The following is a 22,796-nucleotide window of genomic DNA, read 5'->3' as shown; positions in this document are numbered from 1 at the left end:
CTTCTGCTTGATGGTTTTTGTACTATACTACCGCCTCCGTCATAAATTAGCAATGTGAGTATTAATTAAGAAATATCCAAAGGTCATATTCTTCGATCATCTGCATAGATGAAGAGACTTAAATAGCCCACAGAAGAACGAAGACATTTAATCTGGAGATTAGGGGATTTAAGAAATGGAGTGTTTAGGGATAAGACTAGGAATTGATTGTCCCAAGACTCCTAAATCTGAGGTTATGTTAGAAATGTAGTTGTTTTTTTCCTTTCTGTCAAGGAGTTTGAATGTAAATTAGACCGGGACTCGGCAGCATGCCCTGTGTCACGTTTCGTTTTATTTTGGGTTTCGCTCAACAGCGTCAGATCCTTTCAGCGCTCAGTCAGATCGCGAAGCACTCCGTGGACCTGGCGGAGATGGTGGTCGAGGCAGAGATTTTCCCAGTTGTTCTCACCTGCCTGAAGGACAAAGACGACTACGTGAAGAAGAATGCTTCTACTTTAATTAGGGAGATTGCAAAACATACACCTGAGGTAAAAAGAAAAACAACTTCTTTAGGGTTTGAAGCTACAGGAATACGGAGCTGGTTTTTATGTAAAACCTGAGTGTGTTTACAGGCTGAAGGCGGTGCCACAGGACCTGGTTAGGTGAGGGATTCTGTCCTCGGCGCTCTGGACCCTTTGGACTGGGTGACTGTTGTGGGGGCCTGGCCTGCACACCGTACGATGGGTGTTTAGCAGCTGTCCCGGCCTCTTCTTACTAGATGCCGGTAGTACCCCGACCCCCATCATGGCAAAAAAGTCTCCAGAGATTGCCAGCTGTTTCCTAGGGGACAAAAAAGTGCCCCTAGGTGAGAGCCACCGGGCTCTAGCAATGGGGTTTGAATCTGAAATCTCAGTTTGTAGTGATTTCCTGCTTCCCATTTCTAAGTTGTGGGGGCCGCGGGCTTTTGTCCTATCTGTCATTCTAGGTNTGCACAGCCTCACATCAGCCCTCCACTAACTGCTTGAGTTCTCAGGTGCGGAAGGAGTAGAGACAAGAAAGTCTGGGTGGATTCCGAACCTGTATCTTTCCCTGTGTATGTTTTGACTGATCAATTTCATTTCACTGAACTTTAAAGCCCTCATTCTTTATGTCACCTAATGTCTTCATTTGGTTGAGATTTTTCAAGATTGAAGACTGGCAGTCAGCCAGTCATCATTGCTAGCAAAGAGGGGGATCATTAGGCTGGAAGATTTCAAGTCTGACATTGCCTTTTAGCATTCAGTGATTAATGTGCCCCATGCTCACGCATTGTGATTGGGAGTTTCAGTAGTCAGCTAGTTATGAACTAGCCCTAGGCTTAGTGTCTAGGTGAGGAATTTTGACATCCATTAAAATAAGGATGAAAGTTGTGCTATCGATGCATGAAAAATGGAAACCACAGGGCGGCTCCTCACAGCGAGTCGATCTGCACATTCGAAACTGCGGGATTCTTATATTTGTACGCTTCCTTAACGAATACAATAATCCCACCGAACGTTTCAAATTTCATGAGCTGTTTTTAGGTCCTACATAAAAAAATTTGGCCAGACCAAAGTCATATTTAAAGATCACCTCGCGCGTCACAGTCACGATGATCTGGCTCTCCTTCTCTCCTAGCTTTCCCAGCTGATAGTGAACGCGGGAGGAGTGGCGGCCGTGACCGACTGCATCGGGTCCTGCAAAGGAAACATAAGGCTGCCTGGCATCATGATGCTGGGCTATGTGGCGGCTCATTCCGAGAACCTGGCGATGGCAGTGATCATTTCCAAGGTCTGCGCTTGTTCCATTCCCTTAGTTGCCGCAGTGACGTGTTCTAACAGGGAACCAGACACACATACTCCCCCACACACTATAAAGTATAACTGACTGGAGTGAGAGAATTACCTGAAATGTTTTCAAGGCTTATGAGTCAGTTTCCCAAAGCAATGCTGGAAATAAGGTTTACCTTGCACAAGTTTAAAATTGTAGCCTGTGTTTAGTATCAACAAGCCATCGACGCCTCTGAGTATTAGTATTATGTGCGTTTAAATATTACGTGTAGTGGGGCGCCTGGGTGGCTCAGTCGGTTAAGCGTTTGACTCTTGGTTTTGGCTCAGGTCATGATCTCATGGTCTGTGAGTTCGAGCCCCTGAGCTGACAGTGCGGCGCCTGCCAGGGATTCTCTCTCTCTCTGCCCCTCCCCTGCTCTCTCTTTCTCTCTCAAAAATAAATAAGCTTAAAAAAAAATTAAGTGTATTTATATCTTGAAGGATCGACTACATATTTACAGACACATACAGCACACTTTGATTTACGTAGGAAACAACTGTTATAAATGACATATCTGGTGGTAGTCTTCATTATTCTCTGAGGTCTGTACATTGTCCTCTCCCCTGTCATTTGGGTAGGAGATGACAAGACTAGGTCTTCCCTTCTTTATCCACCTTCTCTTCGTCAGCTTTCATGAACTAATTTCTCTTCTCAGAGGTAGGCAAATCAGAGCACACATCAGACGTTTTTGTTTCCTTGCTCTAGGGACTTGGCCCTATCTCAACTTGGTCTTAACCCATCATGGAGTGAAGTCTCGGCACGTAGTAGGTGCTCAAAAAGTATTTCTTGAACGAATAAATATTGATCTCCCAAAGAATGCTGCAAAAGCCGTGCGCTCACAGTGTCTTTGGCAACTCCCTGGGGTGTGGGCTTCTTATCAGCATAGAAAACCTGCAGCTCTATGGTCAACAGAAGTGTGCATTTTTTTTCTTATCCCTTGCTAATCCTCTGAATAAAGAGGAACCTCAGATCTTTATTTTCTACCTATTCCTTGGTAATTCTTTGCTCCACTCCCTTTTTATCCTGCGCCTTTCCTTTTGTTCTTCTATTACCAAAGACTGTGGTAGCGACTAGAGGGGCAGTGCAGCTTTCCGCAGGGTCACCACGGGGACAGTATTGGGAGTTTTGATTTGCAGTTCTTTGCGCACAGGCAGAAAGCCCACACGTAGGAAGAAGGATGAAAGAAGCGATTACTTTTGCTCCCTGTGTTTCTTCCCCAAAAGGACCAGGAGGCCCTCCCCTCCTTTGGTCTAGGGCTGCTGCTGGCCTCTCCCACCCAGTTTGCCCTTCAGTCAGTGAAGCTGAGGTGGAGGCAGCAGCAGTTTGAGGCAGACCTCACAGGGCCGATTTGTTCTTCCTTCTTCCTACGCAGCACCACAAGGACCAGTAAGAACCTGCGTTCAAATAGCACTTTATAATTTTCAAAGCATGTTCGAAACAACTGAGGCCAGTAAGTCAGAATCTGGGGGGATGGGCAGAAGGTGTCTTCTCTCCCTCTTGCTTCTTCATTCTTGATGTATCCCAGAAGTAGGGGGTCTCTGGAAAGTTTCCTCCTTCTGCAGACCGATCTGACCTTTATCGTATTGGCGGACGCCCATGTTTCATTGTAAGAAAGAAGCCAGTGAAGAGACATGGCAGGTTTCTTCAGGAAATTGGTCTTACTTACAGCGAAATTTAAAGGCAGACGAGGGGCGCCTGGATGGCTCAGTTGTGTAGGCATCTGGTTCTTGGTTTCAGCTCAGATCGTGATTTGTGAGTTCAAGCCCTGCATCGGGCTCTGTGCTGATAGTGCAGAGCCTGCTTGGGATTCTCTGTCCTTTCCCTGCTCGTATGCTCATTCTCTCTCTCTCAAAATACATAAAGAAACTTAAAAAAATAAAGGCAGACAAAAAGAAAGTATACATGATCATTTGGCCTTTGCCTTGGTAGCCTGACCATGTGATGATATTGGCTTTTATGATACTGAATTTAAGGTGATAATCACTCTTTTTTTATTATTAAAATTTTTTCAAGTTTTATTTATTTATTTTGAGAGAGAGAGAGAGAGAGCACACATCAGCAGGAGAGGGGCAGAGAGAGGGAGACAGAATCCCAAGCAGGATCCACACTTGTCAGTGCAGGCCCCATGTGTGGCTCGAACCCATGAACTGTGAGATCATGACCTGAGCCAACATCAAGATTTCAGATACTTAGCCGACTGAACCACCCAGGCGCCCTGAGGTGGTAATTATTATAGTCTCAAATTCGTTAGGAAACTATGCCTATACAGAATTTGGAATTATAAATTGATTTGGGTTTATACACTATGGTGCATTTGAGACCCTTTAGTTAATTCTGTTTTGAGTACTAAGATAAAACTGAAGCCTGTGTGAAGTATAAGCACATGCTATCTGTGTAACAAAAATAATCATTTCTATTTTGCCATTTAATCATATTAAAATGGGAAAAACTACCATTTAAAAGTTGGCCAAAATAAATGAAAATCATTTAGTGATCAGGAAAGTTGTTAGTGAATGTATTTCATCGAAATGTTACTTAAATAGAATTCTGGTTGGCTCGTAGAATTTTGGTTATTTTGCTGTCAGATCTATTATACTTGGTGAAAGGCGATTTTTTTTAAAGCATTCTAAATTAACTTTTAAAACAAAGGCCAATAAAAGGTTTTAAAACCCTAAGCACTTTTTTGTCACAGCAGAATCTGGTTTTGCCTGTAATGTCCGAGTCTGGCACATCTGCTGTTTGGTTAAATGCCTCTCTAGCTGGGGGAGGAAACGCTAGCGGAGACATTCTTAGTTTAGCTGGATTGTTACAGATAATTAAGGTAAATTAGTTCTAGTCATTTTATCGACTTGAAAAATGACAGCCCCTGTGATGTGCTCATTTATCGAACCGTTGAGGAAAAAAAGGATCAAGGCCAAAATGCTGCCTTCTAATGTTTGAGAGCCACGGAAGACTCTTTAATCCCGCCCTGGATTCCTAACACTTGCTCTTTTGATGAATGCCGCAGGGCGTGCCCCAGTTGTCGCTCTGCCTGTCCGAGGAGCCGGAAGACCATATTAAGGCCGCCGCCGCCTGGGCCTTGGGACAGATTGGGAGACACACCCCCGAGCACGCGCGGGCCGTCGCTGTCACAAACACGCTGCCTGTTCTACTCTCGCTGTACATGTCCACGGAGAGCTCGGAGGACCTTCAGATAAAAGTAAGCGCTTCCTTTTTAACAGCCGGATGGACGTTCGTTAGATTTGGCTCATTCTTAAAAATAATGTCCTTTTAAACGTGTTTTAGCTATCATCGTGGATCATACTGATTTCATTAGTCGAGAAATACAAACTTACCAGAAGAACTGAGGTGGCTTTTCTCTGAAAATGAGTTACCCTTATCCCCAAACGTCAGCGATACATTTTAAAGAAAGGTCTTTATAGGTTGCAACATGGTTTGTAAAACGAATGACTGGGTTTTGCACTCTGCATTCATGTTGACTTCTCTTATGGAATAGGAATTGAATAATAGGATTCTGGAGGTGGAATTAGTTAGAACTTTGGTCCAGTCAACATTAAAAAATTGAATCTAAAAGAATTTAAGACTTGCTTTCCAAAGGTATCATACAGAAAGTATTCCAGAAGCCAAGATCTACCTCTTCTAACTCTAAGTCTGCTTGATCTTTTAATAATACTTTATATTTGTTCCTTAAAAGAAAACTGTCCGTAAGATTCACTAAGTTAAAAATTTTTATATCATGCGTTTAAAAATTACTTTAATTTTTTTTAGTTTTAGTTTTGAGAGAGAGACAGAGACAGAGTGTGAGTGGGGGAGGGGCAGAGTGAGGGGGAGACACAGAATCCGAGGCATGCTCCAGGCTCTGAGCTGTCAGCACAGAGCGTGAAGATCATGACCTTGGCCAAAGTCGGCCACTTAACCAACTGAGCCACCCAGGCGCCCTACCTCATGCATTTTTTTAAAAAAAGCAAGCTTTCTGAAATAAAAATATTACCAGCTACCAGAATGAGTCACAAAGCATGGATTTAATTAGGAGGGGTTGTTTAATAAGAATTTCAAAGAAAGAAAAAAATGTTTCCCAGCATAGTCCCCATACTTTTTTGAAAGCAGTTTTCAGAACTGACTTGGACTGAGGAAAATGCACAGGAAAGAAAATAATTCAAAAGAAACCAACGACAGTAAGTTAAATTACATTTAAATTTTAGTTACAACAATAAATTAACAAATAGGAAAGTATGTTTGCTGAAGCAACTTTAGATGGTATAACAAGGCAGGAGGTTTACTTGAACTAGACAGCTGAGGGATTCTGAAAGTTACAGAATCATTTATTGGATTTATAAATTCATAAAAGTGAATTTATGTGTATTTGGTTATGTTTACATGCTATTTCTCTACAGATTCACTGAGGGATGTTTACTTCTAAGACTAACCATTTTTTCAATTTTTTAAAGACTTTCTAGATCAAAGCAATGATTGAATAGATTCAGGGCTTCCCTCACATTTCTCCAGTGTTGAGCAGATGGTGCTTGGCGATGCTTGGTAGAGAGGAAGATTGACAATATGCTAAGGCCTCTCCCTGTTTAACAATTCTGTGATTCTTTGGCTTTCGGGTGAGAAGCCACAATTACATTTCCAGTTTTGAGTTGTCCAAGTACAGCTGATTTACACGTGTATCATTTTAACTTACGTATGTAGTTCTCTTTTTGCCTCACAGGTTTTGAACCCATCAACACACATGCCTTTTTTTCCACCCTCTTTTCTCTCAGTCTACCTCCACTTCCCCCACCTCCCTCCTCCTCTCTTCTCCTTCCCACCCTGGCCTGGTCCAAAGACCTATGGCCTCCCGCGCAGGGTCTCCACAGGGGTGAGCTGTGCCCAATATGTAATAGTAATCATGTTCAACTTCCGGGTTATCAAGACGTAAATTATTAGTCATATCTATCACTTTCAGATTCCCGCATTGAACAACTTTTATTTTCCTTTAAGTTTTAGAAATAAAGGAATATATCAGCTACAGCATGAATGATTAATTGTGGAATCAATGGTAATTATAGTTTAAGAAACCCTGATAAATAGTGTCATAGCACTGTATACTTTTTATATACTACTAAGTTTATTTAACTTGGTTTTTAATGAATTATTATGATGTTGTGTTGTATAAATATCACCAGAGTAAAATCAGTTTGAGAACTTCACCTTTGGAAATAAGACCGTTTTTGTTGTGTATAAGTTTAACAAAGTTAGTTTTATTAAAACATTCAGGTTTACTATAGAAGTTAAGGTTCCTTCTGCTTATGTTTGATACAATATTTATTTTCAGGAAATACAGTGGGTATTAAATTAAAAAGTGGGATCGTTATCAATCATTATCACGTCAGCAATCTTTCCAAGGCTTTTTAAGTTCATCCAAATATTTTCTTATTGTAGGGACTTGATTATTATTTTTTGCTTCCTCAAGGTTTCTTGGATTCTATCATTTGTTGTTTTAAAGGCCTTAGAACAAAAGTCCAAGGCTGTTTGATTTGACATTATCTCAGTAGGGAAAAACGTATCCAAGAGCTTTAGGAACCGTCTAATGGTATTCCTTATTTGTTACTCTGTGGCAGCTTTCAAATTAAAGGCCATGTTGAAGTTCATTTTGTCCCAAAGGCATGTCAGCTTCTGTAAGCATTCTCTAATTGGTTCTGATCCAGGAGAGCCAATGAGCAGTCCCTTGGAATTGCTTGCATGTTTTCACAGAGCCTTCTATCTGCTGGCACCTAAGTTCTTTCCAAAGCCTTATTAAAAGCTGAAAAAAAATCTAACTTTTATTTAACGAGCTCACCTACATATATTTTGAAAACAGTCACGCAATTGCCTTTTCGTTTGCTTTGATTTAGAGGCATCCTATTGAAATGGTCCATCTTAGTCTGGGATCTGAGTAGGTTCATTTGATTACCTTAGTTATGAAAGCATTTCGAAGATGACTTCATGATTGTGTTCTTGTCTCCCTTCATTTTCTAGCAGTTTTGTTGACATGTAGCTCATATGCCATATAAGTCACCCATTTAAAGTATATAATTCAGTGGTTTGGTACATTCACAGATGCAACTGTCACTACAATTTAATTTTAGAAACTTTTCATTCCCCCTTAGCAGTCACTCCATACCCTCCCAGCTGAGCTCCAGGCAGCCACTAATTTACTTTCTGTCTGTGGGGATTTGCTTCTTCTGGACACGTCATTTATTTGTTTTTTACTAAGAAAATTTTTTTAAACATTTGTTTTTGAGAGAGAGAGAAGGAGTGTGAGCGGGGGAGGGCAGAGAGAGAGGGAGACACAGGATCCGAAGCAGGCTCCAGGCTCTGAGCTGTCAGCACAGAGCCCGATGCGGGGCTCAAACCCACAAGCGGTTGAGATCATGACCTGAGCTGAAGTCGGACACTAACCAACCAAGCCACCCAGCTGCCCCTTCATTAAATGGAACCATACATCATATGCAGTCTTTGGTGCCTGGCTTCTTTTCACTTAGCGAAAGTTTCCAGGTTCATGCATATTGTAGCACATACCAATATTTCTTCCTTTTCATTGCCAGATACTATTCCATTGTATTACCATACTGTGTTGTTTACCCATTCACCAGTTGATGGACATTTGGGCTGTTTCTGCTCTTTTATTATTATGAATAATGCTGCTGTGAACATACTGTACAAGTCTGTGTGTGGATGTATGTTTTCACGTCTCTTGGGTGTAAACCTAGGAGTGGAATTGCTAGGTCATATAATAACTCTTTTTAACATTTTGAGGAACTGCCAAACTGTTTTCCAATGTGCCTGCACCATTTCATATTCCCAGCAGCAATGCATGAGTGTTCCAATTCTTCCACATTCTTGTCGACGCTTGTTATTGCCTTTGTTTTTTCACTATAGTTATCCTGGTAGGTGTGAATCGGTATCTCACTGTGGTTTTGATTTACATTTCCCTGATGGCTAATGATGCTGAAAAATCTTTTGATGTGCTTATTGGCCATTTGTATAGCTTCTTTGGAGACATGTCTAATCAGACCCTTTGTTCATTTTTAATTTGGGCTACTATCTTTTTATTATTTTGTAATAATAAAGGGTTGTAAGGGTTCTTTATATTACAAAAATACAAATTATTTTTTTAAATGTTTTATTTATTTCTGAGAGAGAGAGAGAGAGAGAGAGACAGCGTGAGCAGGGGAGGGTCAGAGAGAGAGGGAGACACAGAATCTGAAGCAGGCTCCAGGCTCTGAGCTAGCTGTCAGCACAGAGCCCGATGCGGGGGTTGAACCCACGAACTGTTAGATCATGACCTGAGCCGAAGTCAGATGCTCAACCGACTGAGCCACCCAGGCACCCCTTGAATACAAATTCTTATCCTTTATATGATTAACAAGTATTTCCTTCCATTCTATGGGTGGTCATCAGTTTATTGACAGTGTTTTAATGGAGTTCAATTTATTTACTTTTTCTTTGCTGCTTGCCCTCTTGGAGCCCTGTCTAAAAGGACTTTGCCCAACACGAGGTCATGAGGATTTACTCTTATATTCCCCCTTCCTTTTAATAACGATAACTCTTTGGGCTACAATGCTTTCAGAACAAAATTAATTTTTTGAGTAAAAAACATTATTCATTTAAGGCAGTTTTCATTAACGATCATCCATTAAGGAGGGTAACAATGAATAATTTTTGTTATTTCTTTTATTTTCTGTGGAAAATAATTGAAATGGTATCAAGTATTTTCATAGTATTGACAATTTCATTTTGTTAATTATGATTCTTACGTGTGTCGTTAAGAGATTAAAAAATAATGTTGCTAGTCACTTAGTGTGGGTTTTACAATAGCTTTTATTAATGTGGACAGTGTCAGCTTTTAGAAATGACAGAAAAATGAATGAATGTAGAACTGTATATGCTATGCTACTTTATGGGAAAACCAGGCTCAAATTCAAGTTGCCCTAAATAGACAGCTCATGACTCCTTCTCTGATAGCATCATATATTTTGTATATTTAAGGATAAACACTAGCTACTAAATGCTGTGACAATTAGAAAAATTCATAATCTGTTATTTCAAAGTAATAAATTACTTGATTTACTGAAAAAAAAGGGTTTGTTTACACCATATAAATTCTAAATAATTCACAGTATGAAGTTGTAAGGACTATTTTATTTTGCTCACTGCCATAAATAACCAAACAGAAGGCATATTTTATAAAGGCTAAGAAATTTTAAACCCAACATATGATCTTGTGTGTCGAAAGTACTAAAGAACACACACACACACACACACACACACACACACAGACACACAAATACTAGAACTAATAAGACTTCAAGATCACCAGATATAAAATCAATATATAAAAATATATCATAGTTTCATATGCTGGTAATGAACAATTCAAATATGAGGGATTCCTAGCTGGCTCAGTCGGTAGAGCATGTGACTGTTGATCTCAGGGTCATGAGTTCAAGGTCCATGATGGGCATAGAGATTATAAATAAACTTAAAAAAATATGAAATTAAGACCATAGTTTCATTTACAGTAGTATCAAAAAGAATAAAATACTTAGGAATAAATTTAACAAGAGAAGTATAGATTTCTACACTGAAAACTACCAAATACTGCTGAAAAAAGTTAAAGAAGTTCAGAATAAGTGGAGAGACATTCCATGCTCATGGACTGGAAGATTTAATATTGTTAAGATGGCAATACTGCCCAAATTGATCTGTATATTCAGTACAATTTCTATCATAATCCCAACTGGCTTCCCTCCTCCCCTGAGCTTAAGAAACTGATCCTAAAATTCATATGGAAATGCAAAAGACCAGACTAGCTGAAACAATCTTGTAAAAAGACTTATACTGCCCAATTTGAAAACTTACTACAAAGCTACAGCAATTAAGATTGTGTGGTACTTGCTTACAGAAAGACACATATATCAATGTAACTGAATTCTGAAAATCTGAAATAGACCCTTTTATGGTCAATTGATTTTTCACAAAGTTTCCAAGGCAATTTAATGTGAAAAGGATAGTCTTTTCAGCAAATGACGCTAAGACAATTAATATATCCTCAAACATAAAATATTAATTTGGATCCTTATACCATATATCAGAATTAACTACAAACGGATCATAGATCTCAAAATAAGAGGAGTACAAAACTCTTAGAAGAAACCTTGGATTAGGCATTCATTTCTTAGAAACGACACCTAAACACAGGTGATAAAGGAAAACATTCACAAGGTGGGTTTCATCAAAACTGAAAGCTTGTGTGCTTTAAAAGACGCCATTAAGAAAATTAAAAAAAAAAAAAAGCCACAGACTTGAAAAAAATAATTTGCAAATAATATATTCGAGAAAAGACCTGTATTCAAAATACATAAAGGGCTCCTACAACTCAAAAATAAGACAAATAACCCAATTAACAAAGGGCAAAAGATTTGAATAAACATTTCACCAACAAATGATCTATCAATATGTAAAAAAGTTCAACATCATTAGTCATTACAGAAGTGCAAATCAAACTGTAAAGAGCTACTACTTCACACCCACAAGAATGGCTACAATTAATAAGACAGATAATAACAAGTGTTGATCATTACTTGGAGAATCTCGAACCTTCTTAGATTACTGGTGGAAATGGAAAATGTTGCAGTCACACTGAAAACCAGTCTGGCAGTTTCTCAAAATAGTAAATATAAATTTACTATTGTCACCCAACAACTTGACTGCCAGGTATCTTCCCAAGAGAAATGAAAACACTTGTCTACACAAAGACTTGTATGTGAAGCTTGAGAGCAGCATTATTCATAATCACCAGAAGTGGAAACAACCCAAATGTCCATCAACTGGCGAACAGACAAATGAAATGTGACAAACCTGTATAATGGCATCCTATCTGACAATGAAAGAACAGAGCACGTATCAGTGCCATTGCATGGATGAACCCCGAAAACGTTATACTTCGTGAAAGAAGCCAGACTCCCAGGTTCACATACTGTATGATTCTACTTATATGAATTGTCCAGAAAAGTAAAATTTACAGACAGAAAGTAGGTTAGCAGTTGCCCAGGGATGGTGGAGGCGTGACTACAAACGGAACGAAGTTCCTTGCTGGGATGATGAAGATGTTCTAAAATTAGGTTGTTAGGATAGTTGCATAACTCTGGAAATTTACTAAAAATCCACTGAATTGTATACTTAAAATGAGTGGATTTATGGTGTATAAATTATATCTCAATAAGGTTGTTAAAAAATCTTGAGCCCAGAAATTGACAAGCAAATAAAAAATTAATTAATATACTTTCATGTGGGGAATGTACATTCCCATCTAGAAGTATGTAGTCATAAATCAAGTATATTTCTTGACAAAGGATAGTAAAGTTCAGTGAATTTCTAGGATCATTAGGCTCTTTTTTAGAATTTTCATTTAATAACTTGATAGTGCATGTGATCTGTGTTATACAATTAGTAGACCTTATCACCGGTAGCAGGTAGGTTAAATTCGTTGGCCTGCTGAAGTCACCACGATCCTCAGATGGCACATAAAGCCGTATGAGGTGTGTCGGGGATTGAGAGTTTAATTCCAGCTTAGGTTATGCTTACTTGTGGGAGAAAGTTGGGCTGCGTTTCTTACCTTCCTTGTTGTATTTCATCTAGTTTACGAAACAATGTTTGAGGACAAATGTGTCAAGAGATAAGAGGTGATGCAGGAATGCTCAGCCCCGGGCTCTGGGAAAACACAAAATTAACAGAGCCTTTACTGATAGCACACTGTGATCAAAGTTTTTCCTGAATCCATTTGCTGATTGTACAATTCATGATGTGAGAGTCAAAATGCTCCTTGACATTTCAAAAGCACCGCTAAACACTCCGTAGTAGGATCCCAGAAGACGGGGTTGGCTCAGGCCTGAGAGAGAAGGGGTGACCGGAGGAATGAAGCACAAAACCACATACGAGTAGGTGTGGAATTCCAGGGGAAAACAGCTGTAGGCAAACCAGACTGGGAAGCCTTCCAAAGTGAAGGGGGCAGGAAACAGAATCACAACCAGCCGTGGCCCCAGAGCTGGCCTCAGGGATGTGCCGCAGTCACATCAGGACCCTTCTTCAGCCACGCTTGGTGTCACTGTGAAACACAAAGTGCTGGGGAGAGGCGGAGGGACCTGTTCTGCCTGTGGCTAATACACTCCCTGCTGCTCAGGGTGCCTTTCCTGCACAGCCAGGTGCTTCTTCCCTGTGCATGGGGCACTTTCATGTCTGCAAATATTCACTGAGTGATGCACATGGCATCTTTCTGCCTACATCCCGATAAGTCATGAGACCTTTTAGACAACACAGAAGGTTTGACAATGACTTTCTACAATAAACTGAATGTTTTCCATATGTTGCTGGGAAGGAACAAGACATGCTGGTTATCTCATAGTTTAACATATACAGATGTTTACACTGACCAAATATAATACATACTCACTTAGAGTGGACAGCTCTATGCTTTTTAATTTTACTTTGCTCATAGGCTATTTTAAGAGATCAATAATATACCATACATTCTAAAATGTAGGTACATTTTAAATGTACATTTATTATTATACAGTATTAAAATGTACATTATTAATATACATTATTAAATGTACATTGAAATACACCGTACATTCTAAAATGGGCAGGTGAAACCAATGCCAGATAGGAGTTCTTCTGACAACTCTCTTAAATAGTGAAGCACCTGCAGGTTTGACCTGGAAATTCATCTTGTTTTCAAATTCTAGAAACGTGAGCCATGAATTTTGGTCAGGCTTTGATCATTACTTTGGTCTGTGTTTTGCTTTGCATTTCAAATAGAGTAAAAAAGCCATAAAGAATATCCTACAAAAATGCACCTATTTACCAGCCCTCGAGCCATTTCTGTACGACGCACCTCCCAACATACTGAAGCACGTGGTTGGACAATTCAGTAAGGTAAGAAATGCTCTTTTCTGGATGGAGGGAAGAACATTTAAATGACTTGCTAATTTTTTTTCCCCTTGTTGGGTCAACGTCTTCTTCTGAAAGACGGGGGCAGGGCTTTACTCCTTAGTTCTCACTGATTGTAGCGACAGGGAAGGGAACACAGGTTAATAAAATTCATGTAAGTTAATAAAATTCACACGTATGTAATTCATACTTCTTTCTTCACATTTTCCTCACAGCCCCTGTACTGTCTCTGTTAGCGTTCTTGGGGCGAAAACAGTATGTCAACATATAAAAACCTCACAATACAGGTAGTTTATATTGAAAAGTAACTTAGTAATTATCTGGGTGTCTATTACCCTCACTCATCTGGGAACACTGCAAAGATCTTATAAAGAAAAATAAAAAGGTCTCCGAGCCATTTATGACAAAGTCGGTGCACTTTACCGGACGTGCTTTCCGAGAGTCATTTAGAGTTTATTGACTTATTTTATGAACAGTTTTAACAAATATAGCCATCATCTTTCTTAGATCATTGCAGATTAAAAGCAGCAAGGTAGAAAGATTGGGCTGCTGGATGTGGGCTTAGCCAGCAGGACTGACTGACTGACTGCAAGCAAAGGCTGAGAGAGAGCGACAATATTCCCACAGCCACTGATGGCCAGGACGCTAACCCTAGGCTGTAAAGAACTGGCTAAATGGTGCTCAGATTTGATTTAAGAAAATGGGGTCTTTGGAAGTAGCATCCCATAGTGGTTATGAGCTCAGGCTCTGGAGTTAGGGTGCTTGGATTTCCCATTTACCAGCTGTAATATCTTTAGCAAAGCCTTGACCTCTCTAAGCCTTGGTATGATTACCCATAAAACAGGGGTAATAGGAGTTCCTATTTTATAAGGTCATTGTGAAGATTAAATGAGATGTTATATATGTAAAGAGTTTAGCTTAATCTCAGGCACATATTAAGCACTCAACCCCCTCCCCCCACTGAAAAACCCAAAATGTTTTTAAGAAATAAAACACAGAAGTGCTTAAGGTCGATGTTAACAAATTAATAAACATAGATGGGGGTCAAATGTACTTGAATAGTTAGGAAGCTATGTAATGGAGGTACTACTCTGTGTATACTCTATTTCTCCAAACAATGATGAACGAAAACTATTTTTGGTTGCAACCTTTTAAAAAATGTTTTATTTTTGAGAGACAGAGAGAGAAAGCGAGAGCATGGGCCGGGGAGGGACAGACACAGAATCTGAAGCAGGCTCCAGGCTCTGAGTTGTCAGCACAGAGTTTGACACGGGGCTCGAACCCACACCAGTGAGATCATGACCTGAGCTGAAGGTGGACACCCAACCGACTGAGCCACCCAGGGGTCCCTATATTGTTACAACTTTTAAACTAGGCCCTGCACCTGCTTAGGTCTAGTTTCAGGCACTCATCTGAAAGAGAAAACTGTTTTCTAACAGCCTTCAGTTGTCCATCCTCCATGGTCTCCAGGAGCTCGACGGAGCCTCAAGGACCGGAGTCACTGGACAGCCAGCTTCCTTTTGGCGAGGCTGCCTTGGGATATGGTTCTGTGTGTCACCTATGTTCTGTTTCCCCTTCTAGAAAAATAAGCAACCTTTTTTTTCCTGGGTACCAGTTAAGAAGCTGAGCGGTGAATTTGATCAACTGAAAGGGGGAGGGAGTTGGCTGGCGAGTGGCTCCTCTACCGAGTCCTCAGCTCTTAAAAATGAACAGCTGACATTATTTCTGGAAGTTTTATTTTATGGTCTAATCTTTCAGGTGACTGAGTGAGGTATTCTAGTTTTATTGAATTGGCTAAGGAAATGAAGACTGACCCGAACTGAGTTCAAAATTAAGTCACTAAACCAGTGGGATTTGCGGAAGTTAAAGTAAAGACAAGTACCACACAGCGTTCGCTCTTACAGATGTGCCTTTGGGAGTATGCTTCAGGCAGAATTTTGTGTTTTATACTTTGAGTTTATTTATTTTTGAGAGAGAGGGAGAGAGAGAGAGAGAGAGAGGGAGAGAGAGAGAGAGAGAGAGAGAGAACCCCAAGCAGGCCCTGTGCTGTGGGTGCAGAGCCCCCATGGGACTTGAACTCACAAACCGTGAGATCTTGACCTGAACTGAAATCAAGAGTCAGACGTGTAACTGACTGAGCCACCCAGGGTCCCCTGTGATTTCTCAATCTAAGGGTACCAGAGCACTAGAAAGAGATGAGAAAGCAAGACAGAAGGTAAAAAGACATTGGTTTAATGAGGGTGGGGACAGAGAAAGGAGGGAATGAAAACTTTCTGAGCCAAACAAAATATTTAAAACGGATATATCTGTAGGCTGTTTCATTTTTTAGAAATACAGAGTACTGTCATCTCTTACTGTCCTGTCGGTGTGTAGCAAGATCCTTTTGTAATTTTAAAATGCCTACATGTACCCAACACTCTGTTAAACACTGAGGAACAGACAAAAAAGAATACGACCAAGTTCTTCTTCAAGGAACTTTATCATCTAGCTGGGGGGACCAGACNGTTTTTTTTTTTTTGTTTTAATTTAAGAAGGAATTAGTGAATGCAGGCTGAGGTATTCTGAGAGGCCTTCGATGGAGGAAGTAGAGGGGAACAAAGCTGGTCTTTGAAGAAAGAGTAAGAGAAGAGCGGGAAAAGAAGGGTGTTTCTGAAGCCGGCAGTTGAAATATGACGTGGCAGGTGCACGGCACGGCGAGTGCTTTAACGGAATGCTAGACAGAGAAGAGACGATCTCATCCCGGGATAAAGGGGAGGAGGCTCCTAGAGAAACTTTCTGACACCTGAGCTGAATCTTAAACGATGAATGAGAGCCAAGCCAACTCACGGAGATGTGTGGAGGGTGGAAGGGCATTCTGGAAAGAGGAAACAGCACAGGTAAAGGCAAGAAATGGCCCAGCGTGCACCCGTGGAGCTTAGTGAAACAAAATTTAGGATGCAGGTTGGTAGGGAAGGAAGCTGTAGAGGTGTTTAGGACCTGAGTCACAGACGGCCCTCAAGGCCTCATTAAGAAACTTGCCTTTAATTCTGTGGGTAGTGGAGGGACTCGAATGGGTGTGAGCAAAGCAGGGACACTGCTTTACTTTTACGTACATGAGGGGATCCCAGCACCTTGCCTTTATTCCATCTCCTCAACGTAAAACGCTAATACATTTCTAAAAAGACTACATTTTACTTCGAATTGTCAGCAACTTTAGGTTCATTATGTTACAGATATATTGCACATAAATTCTCTCCCACATTTCCTCAGATATATTAGTTCTTTTCACTAGTAATAATCCCACTTGGAAAAGGAAAGCTGACCGTCTTATGTGCTTGACTTCTCAAGGTACTGCCGCATGACAGCAAAGCTCGACGGCTTTTTGTAACCAGCGGTGGGCTGAAAAAGGTTCAGGAGATAAAGGCAGAACCCGGCTCTCTCCTTCAAGAATACATCAACAGTATTAACAACTGTTACCCAGAGGAGATAGTAAGGTGGGAAAAATGGACAATGTTATAATGTAGTTTTTCTGTTTTTAAATCTAGATTTTATGTCCACCGTGTCAACTCGTGGTCTTTGAAATACTACATAAGACCAGTGTATACCCTTACTTGTCTCTTGATCTCTCCCCTCCCTCAATTTAATAATGGTCTGATTGAGACACACACATCTCCAAATCAAAGTGGAATGTCATTTGAGACACCTCGGTACTAACACATGCTTTACTAAACAGTACCCAAATGCAGAGTCCAAGTTAAATTAACAGTTTTCAATGTGAAACTGATTTAGAAAGGGCCTATAGCTTCTGATTTTCATAGTTCCCTGCGTATTATTTTTCTGCCTTAAGCTCACATTTATATTAATAGGAGTATTACAAATAGAAAAGAGATGTCAAGTGGCAAAAAGAAAGTTACTATCTGTATTTGAAAAACAATCACGTTTGTGGTATGCAGGTGCCTTATAGTAATGTAGCAGTTAGTTCTCTTCAAGATTAATTTTTTAATAAGGTTGCTTCGTAGAGCATTACACCTAAGCCTCGGGCCTTGTAAGTCTAAAGAACTATACCACTGATACCAAAGTAAATACAAGCAAAGTTACCAAGAAAAGATAGAATGATTTAAACAAGTGAGTTTTGAAAAAATGCCCATAAAACATTCAAGAATTAAAGGCCATATTTATCTGTATTTGTCAAATCCTACATTCACTTCTTATTTTCTCTACTTAACCTTAAAGAATATAAATTGCAATGTTTAAACCTTATGTTATTAAAAAAACCCCAAAAAACCTTATGTTATAATTTATATAAGTTATATAAATATACCTCTTCCTATTTAATATTAGTGGTTTTAATATATGTGGTAACACTCATTGTAGAAGCACAAAATAATTTTCTGTAAGAGTAAAATTTGTCTTCTTTTCATATATATTCTTCCAGTAAACACTTTCCAGAGGTATAAGTCATGCACTTTTGTGAGGTTTATGAGAACTGCTTGACCAAAAGAGTTCCAATAAGTTAGCTTTAAAAATATTAATATATAAAAAATAATATCAAAGGAGTAGCATATCATAAGTATATATCTATGTATATAACATACAAATAAAATAACATACAAAAAGCTTACATAACATATAAAATATGTGTGAAACCATTAAATGAAGGAAATATGAAAATCTTTAATCAGGAAAAGAAAACAAAATTAATTTGCATATCTTCTTCGCTTCAGGAAGAATGCTATTTTATGTAAATTTTGGATAAAGAAGATGTGGTGTGTGTGTGTGTGTGTATATATATATATATAGGAATATTAGTCATCAAAAAGAATGAGCTCTTGACATTTGCAATGATGTGGATGGAGCTAGAATGCATTATGCTAAGCGAAATAAGTGAATCAGAGAAAGACAAATACCATATGACTTCACTCATATATGGAATTTAAGAAACAAAACAGATAAACATATGGGAAGGTGGGGGGAGAGAAGAGAGGGAAACAAACCACAAGAGACTCTTAACAACAGAAAAAACTGAGGGTTGATGGGGAGAGGTGGGTGGGACATGGGCTAGATGGGTGATGGGTACTAAGGAGGGCACTTGTGATGAGCACTGGGTGCTGTGCTGAATTCTACTCCTGAGACCAATATTGCATGGCACGCTAACTAACTGAAATTTAAATAAAAAATAGAATAACTTTCAATGTACTTTTCTAACAAACAAAATTATAGAAAAATGAAGGAAAAAAAACCCCCAAAGGGCCCAAAATGGAATAACCTATTAGAATTAACCAACAGTAAGGTACTTTCTTGAATAGTAGTCTTCTTTCTATTCCTTTCCAGAATTACTTTACAGAGCTCTAGGGGAAAATGAAACTGTCAAAAACATTACATTAGAATGTAATCTGGTGCTTTGTCAAAAAGCACTGTGAAATTTTAACCTCCCATTCTATTTAACATACAATACTGTTGGAAAATTTTAATCTCACATTTAACCTTACAATATTAACCTCAAATCTATGATCTGGGATTTATTTATTTACTTATTTATTTATCTATTTATTTCTGAGAAAGAGAGACAGCGTGAGCAGGAGAGGGTCAGAGAGAGAGGGAGACACAGAATCCAAAGCAGGCTCCAGGCTCTGAGCTGGCAGTCAGCACAGAGCCTGACATGGGGCTCGAACCCATGAACCGGGAGATCATGACCTGAGCCGAAGTCAGACACACGACCGACTGAGCCACCCACTCGCCCCTGGGATTTCATTTTAAAAATTGGCTAACTATTAGGGCACCTGGGTGGCTCTAGGTTAAGCATCCAACTCTTGGTTTTGGCTCTGGATGTGATCTTGTGATTGTGGGATCTAGCCCTGCAACAGGCTCTGTCCATACTGAGCGTGGAGCTCACTTGGGATTCTCTCACGATCCCTCTCTCTCTGCCCCTCCCCAGTCTGCACTTTATCTCTCAAAATAAATAAACATTTAAGAAGTTGACTCATTATCATGAAGAATTCTAATTAGCTTTTTCATGTTTGTCATATTTTTTAAAGCATCAGGTTCTATAGAACTACAAAGGTGTTTTGTAGATATCTTATAAACATTATCTATGAAAATGGACAAATGTAAGCTTGGGATGGTTTTATTTTTGTGATCATATAATTCTCAGGAATCATTGAGTGACTATTTTAGGACTGTTATTCTTTACAAGACAGATTATCAATGGATACATTCTTTCAGCTGTTATTAGCCTAAATATTTATTTCATATTGCCATATTTAAAAATCTCTAATAAAGATGGCTGGTGTGATGAGAAGGAGCTCAGAACTAGATGTTGGAAGGCCTGGGTTCTAATCCTGGCCCATTCCACAGCGGGAAGGGATTTTTGGAACTCTACCGTCTTCTGGATCTTTGCCTAGACTAGACTATGTGATAATCAATATAAAAAATTATTAATGAGCCATTTCACTTTTTATACTAAGTTTTTGAAATCTGGTAGGTATTTTATCACTTATAGTACATTTCAATTCAGATGCTAAATTTTATTAGAAATACTTTTCTGTATTTAGATAACATAAAGTTCATAGTTGAAAAAGTAGATTCATAAGTTGTTCTAAAGACACCTAAAAGTTTCACCTAAAATAATGGACTGGAGTATCAGCTTTTACAATTAAATATAAAAATTCAATTCCTCAGTCTTGACACCCATTATTTTTAAAAAGTTTATTTATTTATTTTGAGATAGAGTAAGAGAAAGAGCATGGGTACACGTGAACAAGGTGGGGAGGGACAGAGAGACAGGGAGAGAGAGAGAATCCCAAGCAGGCTCCATGCTCAGTGCAGAGTGAATGTAGGGCTCGATCTCACGAACCATGAGATCTTGCATCATGAGATCATGACCTGAGCCAAAGACCAGAGTCAGACACTTAACCACCTGAGCCCTCCAGCTCCCTACAGTAGCCGTATTTCTAACGCTCAATAGCCACGTGAGGTGAGTGGCTACCATAGGAAACAGCACCAGTTTTTAAGGTTTGGTTTTTCTAAATCTACTTCTTACCATTTATATAAAAAGCACCTATCTTGTGTCTGACCATTTATGGGGCCTCGGAAGGTGAGGCCTGTTTTAAAATTTGTGACTAACTCAGAGAAAGAGCTGCAACTTCCTCAGTGTAAGAGTACCTCAAAGAGACCCCCCTGTTGAAGGACAGTTTTCTCAAGGGTCGGATGCCTTTAGAGGAGAAATATTTTTTAGGGTAACTGTTTATGTATGCATGTATCTGTGTAGCTATGACTGCCCCTAGGTACACTATCAAGAAAATACTGTTCTTTATTGTCTACCTTAACTTGAGAACTTGTAGAAGAAATTTAGAGTTTTCAAGTCACACATGTGAAGATAGGTAAAGAACAAGGACAAAGCGAATCTTGAACATAAGATTTTATCTGGAGAGAAGACCTTAGGAGGTTTAATTATTTTGAGGGTTTTGGAAAATTTCAAATTACACTTACTTAGATTTTTTATCTGTTTATTATATTCTAGAATGCCTGCCAAATGTTATTTGACATACTTCTAGTTGTATGGAAATTCTTTGCACAGATACGTGGCATGCCATAATGCATTAATCAATATATTTAATACCTTCATAGTATATATTTTACAAAATCTTCAATTTGTAAATATAGATTTTAGTACTATAGATGCCCCAAATTAATGAAAATGACTAATTTCCTAAGTTTGTATGATAGGATATCTGTAAGCCATTTAATAAATAGTTCTTTAATGTGACTTATTTTTTTAACTTTTTAAAATGTTTTATTATTTATTTTTAAGAGAGAGAGAGGCAGAGCATGAGTGGGGGAGGGACAGAGAGAGAGGGAGACACAGAATCCGAAGCAGCTCCAGGCTCTGAGCTGTCAGCACAGAGCCCAATGCAGGGCTTAAACTCACAAATTGCAAGATCATGACCTGAGCTGAAGTCGCATGCCTAACTGACTGAGCCACCCAGATGCCCCTTAATGTGACTTATCATCCCAGAAATTTTTGTTTTTATGGGTGGCCAGATCTGATGAAAACATACAGTGAGAATAATCTGTAAGGCAATCAGAATGCAGACATTGATTAGTAATGATAGACTGTATTGTCTAACTTATGAAAACTATTAGCTATGGTCACTAAAGCAATATAAATCATTTAACATAATAAAAACAGTCTCTATAATAAGATACTATCCAAATATCTTGCTTTGAAAATACTTCTGTGCATTAATTAATAACCCTCAAAGTTTTTGCTATTTATCTAGCACGGACTTCTGAGTTGGTGTTTTCTTCCTTGATAGCCCCAAAACTTATGCACAGAGCATTACTGGAGCTTAATTATTCAGGGTATCGTTGAAGTTGCACTGATAGAATTAATTTAGATAAATGCCTTATATTGAATCTTTTGTGCCTACTGTGATGAATCATTTCACAAGTATTTAATAGAAAAATTTCTTTTCCAGGTATTATTCCCCTGGATATTCAGAAACACTTCTGCAGAGAGTGGACAGCTATCAACCACTTACTAACTAAGCCAAGTTCTAATTCACAGCAGAGTATTTTGAATGATAGTTGTTAAAGTTCTTTCCAAATACTTGAACGAAGTACATTCTAGACTTATTCAGTGTGAAATAGCTTTGGATAATATTTTCTAAATTTCTGTAAAAAGATTAGCGGCCTGAATAAATGAGGAACTGTTGTTCGTTTGCATAGGATTTGTTCTAGGGGTGAATTGTAAAAAGACATTCAAAGGGGTTAAGGCTTTTGTTATTGTTCTATTAACCATCCCCGGCTCACAAACACACACCCCCCCAACTAGACGTAGACGAACAATGATGTTGAAAACTCTTAGTTATTTTGGCCAGTTCCTCCTAGACACAGGCAAGGAAAACTGACCTTGCAAATTCCCCAGGAGGACGCTGAAGGGAAATGTCACAAGAGGAAACTGACGACAGAAGTATAAGGCACTTGAGACTCTGATGCTCTTTACATAAATGCAT

The 22,796-nt window shown here is 39.1% G+C and overlaps 1 protein-coding gene and 1 long non-coding RNA gene across 3 annotated transcripts in view; one reads left to right on the top strand and one right to left on the bottom strand.

The window, feature by feature from the left end:
• The window catches only part of SPAG6 (sperm associated antigen 6), a 63,955-nt gene extending 41,460 nt beyond the window's left edge, over positions 1-22,495 (top strand). The window contains exons 6-11 of one of the 2 annotated variants that reach the window (XM_077772456.1): positions 354-527; positions 1,636-1,788; positions 4,835-5,026; positions 13,672-13,788; positions 17,131-17,276; positions 22,260-22,495. In XM_077772456.1, coding sequence (XP_077628582.1) covers positions 354-527; positions 1,636-1,788; positions 4,835-5,026; positions 13,672-13,788; positions 17,131-17,276; positions 22,260-22,329 — 852 coding nt within the window. In that variant the 3' untranslated portion in view covers positions 22,330-22,495. The remainder of the gene's footprint in view (positions 1-353; positions 528-1,635; positions 1,789-4,834; positions 5,027-13,671; positions 13,789-17,130; positions 17,277-22,259) is intronic. The other variant, XM_077772457.1, reaches the window with a different exon arrangement.
• LOC144238610 (uncharacterized) overlaps positions 161-22,796 on the bottom strand; it is a 43,069-nt gene continuing 20,433 nt past the window's right edge. The window contains exons 2-3 of the long non-coding RNA XR_013337166.1: positions 1,591-1,694; positions 161-452 (exon numbers count right to left, since the gene is read on the bottom strand). This is a non-coding gene — a long non-coding RNA (uncharacterized LOC144238610). The remainder of the gene's footprint in view (positions 453-1,590; positions 1,695-22,796) is intronic.

The sequence above is a fragment of the Crocuta crocuta genome, unplaced genomic scaffold (genome assembly GCF_008692635.1).
Source record: "Crocuta crocuta isolate KB4526 unplaced genomic scaffold, BGI_CrCroc_1.0 scaffold96, whole genome shotgun sequence".
Taxonomy (NCBI): domain Eukaryota; kingdom Metazoa; phylum Chordata; class Mammalia; order Carnivora; family Hyaenidae; genus Crocuta; species Crocuta crocuta.
Note: the sequence above shows the minus strand (reverse complement) of the source record. Positions and strands in the feature narration are given on the sequence as shown.